Genomic DNA, 13,910 nt, shown 5'->3' on the forward strand with positions numbered 1-13,910 from the left:
GAATAAGAAGTGAGGCTAAATCTCTTCAACAGGAGCGCAAACAGCAGTAAAGCCACTTCAAAGGTTACCAACTCCTTTCCACAGTATATTATAGGAAAAAACATTATTTTCCCTATGTTTAACTTTCTGCCGTTATGTGTAGCTATGGGGATGCACATGTCGATGTGCTAGCTCCTATACAATAAAGGAGAACCAACTTGTGTATCTATAAAGCGTCACTTCTCCAACTGTCACATCCAGTAGAGTCTCTGTTATCCAGCACAGACAGGGAGCGGCTGATGCCAGCTGAGGGACAGTGCACACCAAAAACCTCTAGCAGATCCGCAAAACGCTAGAAGATTTTGAAGCAGATTTCCAGGGCTGTGGAGTCGGTACAAAAATTTTCCGACTCAGTTTATGAAACTCCCGACTGCGGGTACCCAAAATGGCTCCAACTCCTTAGTCTAATACTTGACAGGGCTGTGGATTTTTTACAAAAATCATCCGACTCCTCAGTTTATGAAATCAACGACTCCGGGTGCCCAAAATTGCCTCAACTCCGACTCCACAGCCCTGCAGATTTCAGAGCGATTTTAGGCATGTTTAGAGAGATTTTCTCTCCGAGCGTTTTTGTGTAGCAGATTTCATATATTACAGTAAAGCTGTTGCTGAACAGCTACTGTAACAAAAACGCCTGGAAAACCAATCTGATCTGGCGTTTTTCAGAGCGGTTTGAGCTTTTCCTATACTTTACATTGAGGCAGAAACGCTTCTGCAAACCGTAAAAATGCTGCAGGAGGCATGTTTGCTGTTTGCTAAAAACCTCAAACTGCTGGTGTGCACCATCCCATTGAGAGACATTATCCAAGCGTTTTCACAGGCGGCAGCGGTTTTGAAAACTCTACCAAAAATGCTTGGTGTGCACCCAGCCCTAAGTTTGCTTTCTGGTTGTTTGAGACTTGATGTTAAAAGTAGGCCTAACTAGTACAGTACTTTACCACACTCTTATATACATACCATGAGCTGTGTATTAAATCATAAACAAAAATAAAAATTGAATAATGCAATATTTATGCTCAGATTTCAAGATCAGTAGGGTAGGGGGAGGCAGAACAATGAGTTTGGGGTCCTACTCATCTTGGTTTTCTCCTAGGAGTCACGCTGGGGTGACAGAGAAGCGGACAGCGGCTGGAGACGAGCTGGAGAAACAGAGGAGCGCAGAGCACCGCAACCGCAGCCTGATAGGTAACTTTAACCATGTTTACTCCTTATGGACCAGAGCAGTTTTGAATATATATATATATATATATATATGTATGTATGTATGTATGTATGTATGTGTGTGTGTGTTTTTTCAAGACAAACCAGGCTTTCAATAGGGTATTTAGTCCCAAGATCAATTTTGTTTTCTAGGCATTTTAATAGGGGAAAAAAAGGAACAAAAATAAAAAAAATTCATTATTTCTCAGTTTTTAATAGCCAGATGTGACCCCAATATCAGCACACCACGGGCTTACCGCCGGGGAGGTTAATAACTAGGGTTATACTGGGGGCAGCCATTAGCAATTCCTCCATTACCGGACACCAACTACTCCACCAGTTTGCTGGATTCTGTCCCGGCAATATGAAAGGAAGGGAGGCGTTCCTCCAATAAATGTAAAATATTTTGTATTTGTCATCATGCAACTGAAAAAAGACTGCTATTTATTATTATTATAATTTAGAAAATAGATTTTATTTCTGAAATCTTGTATTTTTAATTTGGGACCACTTTAAGTGGTTAAGAGAGACTTTAAAGAGGAACTCCTGTGAAAATAAAGTGCCTAATTTTTACAATAATTATAATCATGTATAAATGATTTAGTTAGTGTTTGCCTGTTGTAAAATCTTTCCTCTCCCTGATTTACATTCTGACATTTCACATTTTTTACTGCTGGCAGGTGATGTCAGTGGAAGGAGATGCTTGCTTTTTTAGCAGTTGGAAAGGCTGAAAACAGTAAAACAGCTGTTATTTCCCACAATGCAATGAGGTTCACAGGCAGGAAACTGCCAGGACCATGGTCATGGGGTTCCACCACAATATAAGCCTTACAGAGCCCCCCTGATGATCCATTAGAGAAAAGGAAAAGATTTCTCATCGGAAAGGGGGTATCAGCTACTGATTGGGATGAAGTTTAATTCTTGGTTACTGTTTCTCTTTAACCACTTGCCGACCGCACGCTTATACCGTGCGTCGGCAAAGTGGCAGCTGCAGGACCAGCGACGCAGTACTGCGTCGCCAGCTGCAGCTTAATTAATCAAGAAGCAGCCGCTCGCGCGAGCGGCTGCTTCTTGTCAAATCACGGCGGGGGGCTCCGTGAATAGCCTGCGGGCCGCCGATGGCGGCTCGCAGGCTAGATGTAAACACAAGCGGAAATAATCCGCTTTGTTTACATTTGTACGGCGCTGCTGCGCAGCAGCGCCGTAAGGCAGATCGGCGATCCCCGGCCAATCAGCGGCCGGGGATCGCCGCCATGTGACAGAAGACAGCCTGTCACTGGCTGCACAGGACGGATAGCGTCCTGTGCAGCCCAGATCTCCGGGGGGAGCAGGTAGGAGAGGGAGGGGGGAGAATGTCGCCGCGGGGGGGGCTTTGAGGTGCCCCCCCCGCAACATGCCAGACAGGAGGAGCGATCAGACCCCCCCTGCACATCATCCCCCTAGTGGGGAAAAAAGGGGGGCGATCTGATCGCTCTGTGTGGCCGCGGATCTGTGCTGGGGGCTGCAGAGCCCACCCAGCACAGATCCAAACAAACAGCGCTGGTCCTTAAGGGGGGGTAAAGGGTGGGTCCTCAAGTGGTTAAAGGGATACTGTAGGGGGGTCGGGGGAAAATGAGCTGAACTTACCCGGGGCTTCTAATGGTCCCCCGCAGACATCCTGTGCTGACGCAGCCACTCCCCAGTGCTCCGGCCCCGCCTCCGGTTCACTTCTGGAATTTCTGACTTTAAAGTCAGAAAACCACTGCGCCTGCGTTGCCGTGTCCTCGCTCCCGCTGATGTCACCAGGAGTGTACTGCGCAGACACAGACAATACTGGGCCTGCGCTGTGCGCTCTTGATGACATCAGCGGGATCGAGGACACGGCAACGCAGGCGCAGTGGTTTTCTGACTTTAAAGTCAGAAATTCCAGAAGTGAACCGGAGGCGGGGCCGGAGCACTGGGGAGTGGCTGCGTCAGCACAGGATGTCTGCGGGGGACCATTAGAAGCCCCGGGTAAGTTCAGCTCATTTTCCCCCGACCCCCCCCTACAGTATCCCTTTAAGATTATGATTTTATCTCAGTATGATTGTTAGTCTACCTCCAGCAACGCTTCTTGTTGGCTATGTGAATGGAACAGATTCTATCTGCATTGCCGATCTTTACTCCTCTGTTGTCATTTTTATGACTTATTCTACATCAATACATAGAAGCGCCTTGGTAGGCAAAACTTAATGTACTGTCAGTTGTTATCTCAGCACAGCATTTAAAGGGAACTTGAAGTCAGAGGAATATGGAGGCTGCCATTTTTATTCGCTTCTGAACAATGATAGCTGTAGCGCTAGTTGTTCTGATTGTGGTATGTTGAATTGCTCATGTAGCTGTGCTCCCCATTTATTGTATGTTTTTGTACATTGTACAGCGCTACCGAAGATGTTGGCGCTACATACATACATAATAATAGTTGCCTGGCTGTAATGCTGAGCTTTAGGCTTTAGTTGTTTGAATCACAACTGCAACAAGTATGCACGCTGAGTTGCGCATTAGAAAGGTGGTTGTTAAAGACGTTCTCCAATTCCAGTTATCTAGGCATAGCAGGGGGTCTGGTCATTGCAAGCTTGAGATGTGTAGAGCACCTTGCTAAGCTGACCTATTGTCATAGGTTCTTCCCTGCAGATATCAATGACCTAGTCCTAGGTAGTTGACAGTATATATGGCTTCTATAGTTCCCTTTAGTGGAGCATGTGGTAGCCTGATGCTAATATCGCATCCACCTAGATGTTGGCATGATATGGTGCACTCACCTTGGATGGGAATGACAGGTGGAGCAGCAGGGGTCAGTTGCCTACAACAGATAATTATGACAGATTCTTGTTTGCACTTCTTTACCTATAAGGGGAGGGAATGGAGACATGCTGGTGGCTGGATAGTGTACTGGTTAATAAGGGCTCGACCTCTGACACAGGAAACCTGGGTTCAAATCTTGGCTCTTCCTGTTCAGTAAGCCAGCAGTTACTGAATGAGGAGACCTTGGGCAAGACTCCCTAACACTGCTACTGCTTATAGAGTGTGCCCTAGTGACTGCAGCTCTGATGCTTTGAGTCCGCCAGGAGGAAAGCGCAATATAAATGTTTGTCTTGGTGACACTGTGAAAGTGGGAACATGACACATTAGTTTGGACATAGTTCATATTTTGGGTGGTAGTGGCTGGATAGTGTAATGGTTAAGGGCTCTGCCTCTGACACAGGAGACCTGAGTTCGTATCTCGGCTCTGCCTGTTCAGTAAGCCAGCACCTATTCAGTAGGAGACCTTGGGCAAGACTCCCTAACACTGCTACTGCCTATAGAGCGCGTCCTAGTGGCTGCAGCTCTGGCGCTTTAATTCAACCAGAAGAAAAGCGCGATATAAATGTTCTGTTTGTTGTTGTTTGGGTTGGAGAGGAGGTTAAAAAAGATGCATGTCGGGTTTATGCGCACACAGGTGAACCCGCTAGAATTGAAAGGGAAATGTAATGACCTGCAGAGGGGCACAATGCAGCATTGGGTGGTGAAGGTGACACTGTTGGAAATGTCTGCCTGTTGCTGGGATCTGTATTGTCATTGATGTCTGTATGACTGAGCTGTTGGCATACCTCTTTCTTACTGGACACACCTATAGCAACATGCCCCCGCAGTTTATAGTAATGTGCAGTACTTTTACTTTAGCAAAGGTAATGTTGAATGTTTAACTGTCTGTATATAATGAACTGTTCTGGTATTCTTCCAGGGAATGGCGAAGACCAGGACAAGAGTCTGACAGACCAGCTAAGTCTGAAGATAACGAGGAAATTGACGGTACTCCTGGCAGAAAGGAAGAGGACGCAGAGGAAGAAAAAGGACCGTTTGAAGGTGACCGTGCACCTGCCCGCCGTGTCCAAACTGAGGACAGAGCCCCCAAACGGGATTTGGATGAGGACAGGGGATCCTGGCGGGGTGCAGAAGAGGAACGTGGACCGAAAAGGGGCTTTGAGGAAGACAAGGGACCCAGGAGAGCATTTGACGATGACAGAGCTCCCAGGAGGGCATTTGATGACGACAGAGGTCCCAGGAGAACATTTGATGATGACCGTGGCCCTAGGAGAGGGTTTGATGAGGACAGGGGTCCCAGGAGAGGTTTTGATGAAGATAGGGCTCCCCGGAGAGGTTTTGATGAAGATAGAGGTCCCAGGAAAGGATTTGATGATGACAGGGGGCCAAGAAGAGGCTTTGATGATGACCGTGGTCCCAGAAGGGGCTTTGATGATGATCGTGGCCCAAGAAGGGGCTTTGATGATGATCGTGGCCCAAGAAGGGGCTTTGATGATGATCGTGGCCCCAGGAGGGGCTTTGATGAGGACCGTGGGCCCAGACGGGGCTTTGATGAAGATCGTGCACCCAGGAGGGGCTTTGACGATGATCGTCCTCCCCGAAGGGGCTTTGACGATGATCGTCCTCCCCGGAGAGGCTTTGACGAAGATCGGCCTCTACGGAGGGGATTTGACGAAGACCGCACTCCAAGAAGGGGCTTTGATGATGATCGTGGCCCTAGGAGAGGCTTCGATGATGACCAAGGCCCACGTCGTGGGTTTGATGACGATAGAGCCCCACGTCGAGGTTTAGAGGAGGATGGTCGTAGCTCATGGAGAAGAGGAGATGAAGACGCGCCCCCCAGGCGTGGAGCTGATGAAGATAGAGGGCCACGGCGAGGTGGTGATGACGAAGGAGGCCAGACACCCTGGAAGCCCTATGCCCCAACTCGTCCAGGTAAATTGTGTAGGAGGTGCAGCTACAATGCTAGGCTTCTAGTGGTGGTCTGCTTTCAAGAGGGAGTTTGACCTTTATTAACATAGTTGTAGATACTGAGAAATTCTTGATTTGACAAGTTTTTTTTGTGTGTTTTTTGTTTTTTTTTAACCCAAAACTGCGAATCTTTTGGGCCCTTTTACATTTAATGTGTTGCAATGTGTTTTTTTTCCTCCATAGTAGTGCATTGTGATAAAAGCTTCAGTTTTTCAGCGTATAGTGTGAACTGTGCCATAGGGAAACAAGGACATTACTTTGAAAATCAGTTGTCCTTTCAGTTATAACTGATGGCAACTGATAAAGTGTAAAAGGACCCTGAGGGCTAGTTGACACTAGGTGATTTTTCAGCGATTTGCTGATCACTGGCGATCAGCAAGATGCTGCTGCTGCGAATGGTAGTGTTCACACTGTAGCGATCGCCAGTGATTAGCGATTTGCTGATGGTGCATGCAGCGTTTTTGGAACTATTGCATTTCAATGTTCTAGAATTACAAAAAGCAATCACTCCAAAATGGAGGCCAGTTGGCTTACTATGACAAGCAATTGTTTTCATATGCTGTACAGCAGAGTCCGCCTTATCTGGAAGTCTCTACTAACCGGCATGCCTGATGGATAACGGGACCTTTTTTAGGGGTTTGGAGGCATTTTAAATATCTATTGAGCCTCCGGCAAAGTCTTGTAGTCTCCTTGCAGCTCCTAGCAGCTTTCCTGCACCGGGCACGGAAGCCGGCGTGTCACCTGATCCGGTCAGATGACACACCGGCTTGTGTGCACAGAGGACGCCACTACGAGCTGGAGACTCTATTTGTGGGAGGAGGGTAAAATGAACATACCCCTAATAGGGGGATGCTCCTTAGCTCCCGTCTCCATGAAGGCGTCCATCTTGCAGCTGTCATGGCCGCACTTCCAAGTTGCCGCAAGCAGAGCGCGTTTCCGTACCCTGGTGTTTGTCAGATGAGCATACAGAAGGGAGCGCCAGGGCTATAAACATACAACATATTTTTTGATGGCTTATTTAAATATTGTATGTACCATAAACAAGGACTATAAAACACGCATACAAACCCCCATAACACCAAGTGGCAAAAATGACTTCTTCTAATAGGTCTCTATGGGAATGCACTCCTGCCTCTGGATCTAGTCGATCTTTGGGCCCAATTTAATTGCCATGTAGTGACATCCTAAGCTGTGTGATGGCCTAGATTGTTGCCAATTCCACTGCAGATCACCTCAGCCCTGTGTGCATAGTTTGCACGCCTCTGGGAGACACCCTTACGCATCCATTACAGGCGCTAATGTTTCTAACTTCGCCAGCCACAGCTTAAAGGGAAGGTTCAGGGAGGGAGTAAAAAAATAAAAATCAATATCCACTTACCTGGGGCTTCCTCCAACCCGTGGCAGGCAGGAGGTGCCTTCGTCGCCGCTCCGCAGGCTTCCGGTGGCCGACCTTGCCAGGCCGGCTGCCAGGTCGGGCTCTTCTGCGTCCTACGCAGGCGCGCTGACGTCCTCCGGGCTGCACTGCGCAGGCGCATAACTACTGCGCCTGCGCCGTGCAGCCCGGAGGACGTCCGATGACGTCAGCGTGCCCCCCCGTGAGGCGCAGATTGGAGCGCAGAAGAGCCCGACCTGGCAGCCGGGCCTGGCCAGGTCGGATCGGCCACCGGAGACTGGGAGCCTCCGGAGCGGCGGCGAGGGCACCTCCTGCCTGCCACCTGCTGGAGGAAGCCCCGGGTAAGTGGATACGGATTTTGTTTTTCACCCCCTCCCTGAACCTCCCCTTTAAGCTTAGATTGACTTTGCAGCAGCAATATTAAAGTTGAAAAAGCGTTACCCTCCTTGTAAATGCTCCGGATCAGTGACCAATGAAGGATTTCTTTGCTCCCAACGGGATTTAGTGATAACCGGATCACACTGAGGAACCACTGCACGGCGGCGACAGCTCCATGCTGTCTACACATGCAGCCAAGTTCCTTTTCGCATGCTGCTCCGCCGCTCACACCAAGCTGGGGAGGAGGGATGCGGAGGCAAGGGGAGGCGGAGTTACACAGTCCAGGACGTCAGAGGCCACAACGCGTTTCGTCCAATCAGGACTTCCTCAGACGTCACGCATTGATCGATATCCTGTAACCTTATTTGAGGTTGTATGTCAGATGTCGTGCTTCTGGACCTGCTGCATGCTGGGAGACTTGTGCCCAGCATCCTAAAACATGCCTGGGGATGTAGTCTTTACAGCTCCCGAACGGGAAATGTATAGACACTCTACTACATCTCCCAGCATGAATTAGAGGGCCAGGCACACACCTCTTCTGTAATGCAGCAGTCCTGCAAGCACCACATCTCACGCCATACATCAGGGTCCAGGAACGCGCTTTGACGTTTGTTGGTGCGGCTGTGACAGCGGATAACTACAGATCGCGGCGCTGTACAGTAAACCAGCATCTAACAGTCTCCGGGCGCCGCATTCCCAGCCATTCACACCAATCTGCATGGAGTGGTCTTGGGGGCTGCCGCGCTGCTCAGGCCAATCCGCATGGAGCAGTCGTTAGGTTAGGCAGTTAAATATCTTTATAGATCTGGTGCTCAGTGCACCAAAAAAAGGTACTGTATGCAAATATTTTTATTTCTACTTTCTATTTAGTTTTTTTTTGTTTTGTTTTTTTGACTAAGCAGGCCAGAACACCCTTATTGCTTTACTTAATTTGTTGGCAATTATTCTGCGAACGTAACCCACTTTCTGCTCTGACTCCCCTCTAAAGCAGATTGATAAAGCAGTTAATGAAGGGAATCCTCATACTACACAGGAGAAGTTAGTGGAGGAGAGCAGGTGCTTTTTGCAGTGTCCCCAAGTGTGCTATTGCAAGTAGGACACTTCCCTAGCAGCTGTGTACACTAGTTTTGGGTGACTTGACTAGTATTTTACACTCGATATATAAAAAAAGTGTGAATTATAGGTTTAAACCCAAATATTTTTCTGAATGCTTTTTTTATAGTAATGCATCTTAAAACCAAAAATGAAAATGGTTTGCAATATAAAACTTAAAGGATATCCAAAGCGAACAAGATTGTCAGAACGGGGGAAGCAAGCATGTACTAGGAGTCTATTTTACTATCTATCCATCCATCCATCCATCCATTTATTTCAATAATCAGTGGGGACATTAGCGTAAACGCCTACCCTGCTCTCTGTTTCATCCTTCACTTTTCAGCCTGTTTATCAGCCCTGATAAAATCCCAGACTGAGCACTCAGTCTGGCTTTGCTCAGGAATCATTATAGCTGAATCATTATAGCAGAGCCAGAAGGGGGGCAAGCTTGGGCTCGAAAAGACATCAGAGAAGACAAACTCAGCTATAATCCCTGAGCAAAACCAGACTGAATACTCAGTCAGGGATTTTATCAGGGCTGATAACAAGCAGGCTGAACAGTGAAGAATGAAAGCGAGCAGGGTAGGTGTTTTCTCTCATGTTCCCACTGATATATATGGTAAGATACATGAGGGTGCTTCGTCTCTGGTTCACTTTAAGCTACAAGACTTATATCTACGTCCTCGGGGCTTAAATGAAGTCAGAGGACGTAGATATACTGTGGTGGTGGATAAAGTGGTTAAAGGTATTTGGTTTTGAGAAGACTGTGTTTGCTATGGAAGTTGTGTGCATACAGCTGTATCCTATTCACTACTCCCATCCAAAGAGAGCCTATAATATGGTTTGTCATTTGGGAGGGGAAAACTGATCCCTGACACAGCCATACCTCTCTTGTGATGGACCATTGGCTAGGAAAGTGAGGCATGCGGGTGGCCCCCTCACCCCCATGACCTCCTCTACATTACTGCTTGTGATGGGGAAAGCTTAAATGCGCACTTTATATTAACATTTCTGTAAATTAAAGGCAATCTGAGATGAAAGTCTCAGGTTTTATGCTTACCTGGGACTTTTTCCGGCCCACTTGAGGTTGCTTGGTCCCTCGTTGTCCCTCACTGGACGGCCCGGTACTCTGGCTGAATAGCGTTTCATTGCACATCCCCGGCCATGTGCGCCCCAATCACACTCCCATGCCCGGGAGCGTTCTGTGCCTGTGCAACTACAAACCACCTGCGCAGAGCATGACTGGGGCATGGCCAGGCCATGTGTGACAACAAGCTATTTGGCCAGAGTACTGGGCCATTCAGCGGGGGAAAAGAGAAGGCTAGGGACCAAGTGACCTCAAGGGAGCTGGAGGAAGTCCCTGGTAACTATAAAACCTGAGCCTTCTTTCATCTCAGGTACACGTTAAGGTTTGTAGCTATGCAGGTTTTGGTTTGTAGAGTTAACTTTCAGAGGTATAAACGTCCTAATTTTTAAAACGGGCTGGGAACACAATTGCAGTGGCGTTTTTTTCCCCCCAGCAATTCCCTGGTCTCCTTTGTAGTGCGGCCCTCTTCACGATCGCATTTTCTGCCTGCAATTTTTTGCATTCGTTCTTTTTTTTTTTTTTTTTTTTTTTTCAGCTGTTGCTGAATGTATTGTAATTTCAAACGCACACATCGTGCTGAAAAAGCAGAATCTGTGCAATTTGAAAATGCAAAGACAAAACGCGAGCAAATGGTAACTTTGCCAATCAGATTCGATCAGAGAGATTTGTTTCTCGGCCAAATCTGCCCATTATCGCTATATGTATGCCCAGGCTATTTTATATGTGGGGGGGGGGTATGGCAGTAGGATCCCCAGTGTGTCTTGCTGGGCAAAGTGTCCCCCCAGTAGCCAGATTTTCCCCCTACTCCCCTCCCAGGCTCCAGTGATGAGCAGCTGTGGACACAATTCTGCTCCGGCCGGCATCCCTGCTCGTACTGCGGCTAAGTTCCTGGTCGCGGCTTGATGATGTCATCAAGCCAGGACCCGGCACTTGTGTCAGAGCGAGCGGAGATGAGGGAGCGCCAATCGCCGGGGGAACGTCAAGGAGTGGATCCTCTTCTTCATTCCCCCCCCCCCCCCCCCCCCCCCATACCCGTAGCTGTAACAGTGATCACGATCACTTTAAAGTACACCTGAACTGAGTGGGATATGGACGCTGACATTAATTTCCTTTTACACCATACCAGTTGCCTGGCTGTCCTGCTAATCCTTTGCCTCTTATACTTTTAGCCATAGACCCTGAACAAGATCAGGTGCTCTGACTGAAGTCTGACTAGCCACATGCTTGTTTCAGGTGTGTGACAGGCAACTGGTATTATTTTAACGTTAATAAATATGGCAGCCCTCCATATTTCTCTCCGTTCAAGTGTACTTAAAGAGACTCTGTAACATCAAAAAGATCCCCTGGGGGGTACTCACCTCGTGTGGGGGAAGCCTCCGGATCCTAATGAGGCTTCCCACGCCGTCCTCTGTCCCACGGGGGTCTCGCTGCAGCCCTCCGAACAGCCGGCGACAGACCCGACTGTCAGTTCAATATTTACCTTTGCTGGCTCCAGCGGGGGCACTGTGGCTGCTTTCGGCTCCGAACTACACGGAAATACCCGATCTCAGTCGGGTCCGCTCTATTGCGCAGGCGCTGGAATCTTGCGCCTGCGCAGTAGAGCAGACCCGATGGCGATCGGGTATTTCCGCCTACTTCAGAGCCGACAGCCGTCAGAGCGCCTGCGCAGGAGCCGGGAAAGTAAATATTGACGTCATCTTTCACGGAAGGCTGCAGCGAGACCCCCCTGGGACAGAGGACAGCGTGGGAAGCCTCATTAGGATCCGGAGGCTTCCCCCACCCGAGGTGAGTACCCCCCAGGGGATCTTTTGATGTTACAGATCCTCTTTAAAAGGAAACCAGAGACGACCCTAATTAAAAGATTTTATACATAACTGGGGCATCCTCCAGCAACATCCGCACGGATCGCTCCCACGCCGCCATTCTCCCTTTTCTGCACCGGGTCTCCTAAGTTCGGCCAGTCGCGGCCAGTCTAACGCAAGCACAGTGTGCTCTCTCTAGCAGAGAATAGTAGTGTGCAGGCGCAGTACTATTCTCCGCTGGAGGGAGCGCACTGTGCTTGCTTAGACTGGCCGAACTAATGAGACCCGGTGCAGAAGAGAAGACTGAGGACGGCAGCATGGGAGTGATCCGTGCGGATGAGGCTGGAGGAAGCCCCAGGTATATATAAATCTTTTAATTTAGGTTTGTGTCTGGCACATTTTAAAACTATTTAGACTGTTGTACCTTTTTATAGATTGTGAACCATGGTCTGCTTATATTGAGCTCACTGACCTGATGGTAGTTGTAAAGTGAACTAAAATGGTAAAAATATAAATAGAATATGGATTGTCAGGAAAATAAGGCTAATTTTACCTAGTTTCAGGTGGCTGGAGGGAACGTGAAAAAGCTCGAGAGGACAGCTGGGGGCCTCCCAGGGAATCCAAAGTTTCAGAAGACCAGGAGTGGTCCAGAGGTGACGATGCAGAGCCTGAGCGGGAGACACGACCAGTTAGGTGAGTGTCCACCGTCTAGGGAGAACTTTCTACAGGTGAACATTCTACAACTTTTCCACATTGCACAATTTGTTATTGGAGCTAATGGTTTTCATTTGTCTTTCAGAGAGGAGTCGGCTTGGAGGCGAGGAGCGGATGAGCCTTTTGCTTCCAGAAGAATGTCTCCAGGAGACAAGGACATAGAAGAGAAAAAGGATGACCAAGAACGGAGACGTCCATTGAAATTGGAAGAGCGTAAGTTGTACTTGCAAAGTGGGTAGTGTTTGCTTGGCTGTACCTAAAGAAGGAAGAATACACACTTTGTGTATAGATAGACTGGTACATGTCTTCCCCATGAAATATTGGGGTGGCATTGGGTAACTTTTTTAGTTTTTTTGATTTTAAAGTTGTCTGAGAGAGAAGGCTCTGCATCCCTTAACCTCCTTGGCGGTAACCCCGTGTGTGACACGGGGTAAGCCGCCGGAGGGTGCCGCTCAGGCCCTGCTGGGCCGATTTTCATAATTTTTGCTTTGCTGGACGCAGCTAGCACTTTGCTAGCTGCGCCAGCACTCTGATCGCCGCCGGCCCCTGCCCGATCGCCGCTATCTGCTGCGGCGCGGCCCCCCCCCCCCTCCAGACCCCAGCGCTGCCTGGCCAATCAGTGCCAGGCAGCGCCGAGGGGTGGCCCGGGACTCCCAATGACGTCCCGACGTCAGTGACGTCGGTGACGTCATCCCGCCCCGTCGCCATGGCGACGGGGGAAGCCCTCCAGGAAATCCCGTTCTATGAACGGGATTTCCTGATCGGAGATCGCCGAAGGCGATCGAAGCGGGCGGGGGGATGCCGCTCAGCAGCGGCTATCATGTAGCGAGCCCTCGGCTCGCTACATGATAAAAAAAAAAATTTTTTTTTAAAAAAACTGCTGCGCTCCCTCCTGGCGGTATTTTTCATACCGCCAAGGAGGTTAAGCATAGGTGTCAAACTAAAGATCCACAGGCCGAATGGTGCCCTCCTTGCCATTTTATGTCTTCCAATGTCCATCACTGTAAGCAGTAAAGAACACCCCCTGCCTTTCCATCCAGAGGAGCACACCGGTGAGTTTCTGGTTGAAACATTGTCAGTTTGAGCCGGGGTGCAGCAACAACTAAGGGGACCCCTTACTGAAATGGTCATGGGGTCCCTCCTGGAATCCAAACCTCCTCATGTGACTGGTAAAACGCGCACACACCTTTCTCCCTACAAAACCCTCTCCCCACATAGTGGAGTAGCAGAGCAGTGTGTGATATTTTCCTGCTCCCACGATGCATCAGATCTCTTCTGCTTTTGAAACTGAAAGTTGGCAGCATGAAAGCCCACTAGAGGGCGCACAGGGTGCGCCCTTCTGATCGCTTTCGGCGATCACAAGTAACAAGAGATCCCGCGGAGAGCGGGATTTCTTGTTAGGCTTACC

General features: G+C 48.8%; 1 protein-coding gene and 1 long non-coding RNA gene across 3 annotated transcripts in view; one reads left to right on the forward strand and one right to left on the reverse strand.

Annotated features, from left to right (window-relative positions):
• EIF3A (eukaryotic translation initiation factor 3 subunit A) overlaps positions 1-13,910 on the forward strand; it is a 48,796-nt gene that overhangs the window by 32,143 nt on the left and 2,743 nt on the right. The window contains exons 18-21 of one of the 2 annotated variants that reach the window (XM_068255495.1): positions 1,133-1,224; positions 4,982-5,997; positions 12,346-12,481; positions 12,588-12,715. In XM_068255495.1, the coding sequence (XP_068111596.1) occupies positions 1,133-1,224; positions 4,982-5,997; positions 12,346-12,481; positions 12,588-12,715 (1,372 nt within the window). The remainder of the gene's footprint in view (positions 1-1,132; positions 1,225-4,981; positions 5,998-12,345; positions 12,482-12,587; positions 12,716-13,910) is intronic. The other variant, XM_068255496.1, reaches the window with a different exon arrangement.
• LOC137534126 (uncharacterized) overlaps positions 1-13,910 on the reverse strand; it is a 43,576-nt gene that overhangs the window by 12,869 nt on the left and 16,797 nt on the right. The gene's annotated exons all lie outside the window — the stretch shown is intronic.

This window comes from Hyperolius riggenbachi, chromosome 10 (assembly GCF_040937935.1).
Source record: "Hyperolius riggenbachi isolate aHypRig1 chromosome 10, aHypRig1.pri, whole genome shotgun sequence".
NCBI lineage: Eukaryota > Metazoa > Chordata > Amphibia > Anura > Hyperoliidae > Hyperolius > Hyperolius riggenbachi.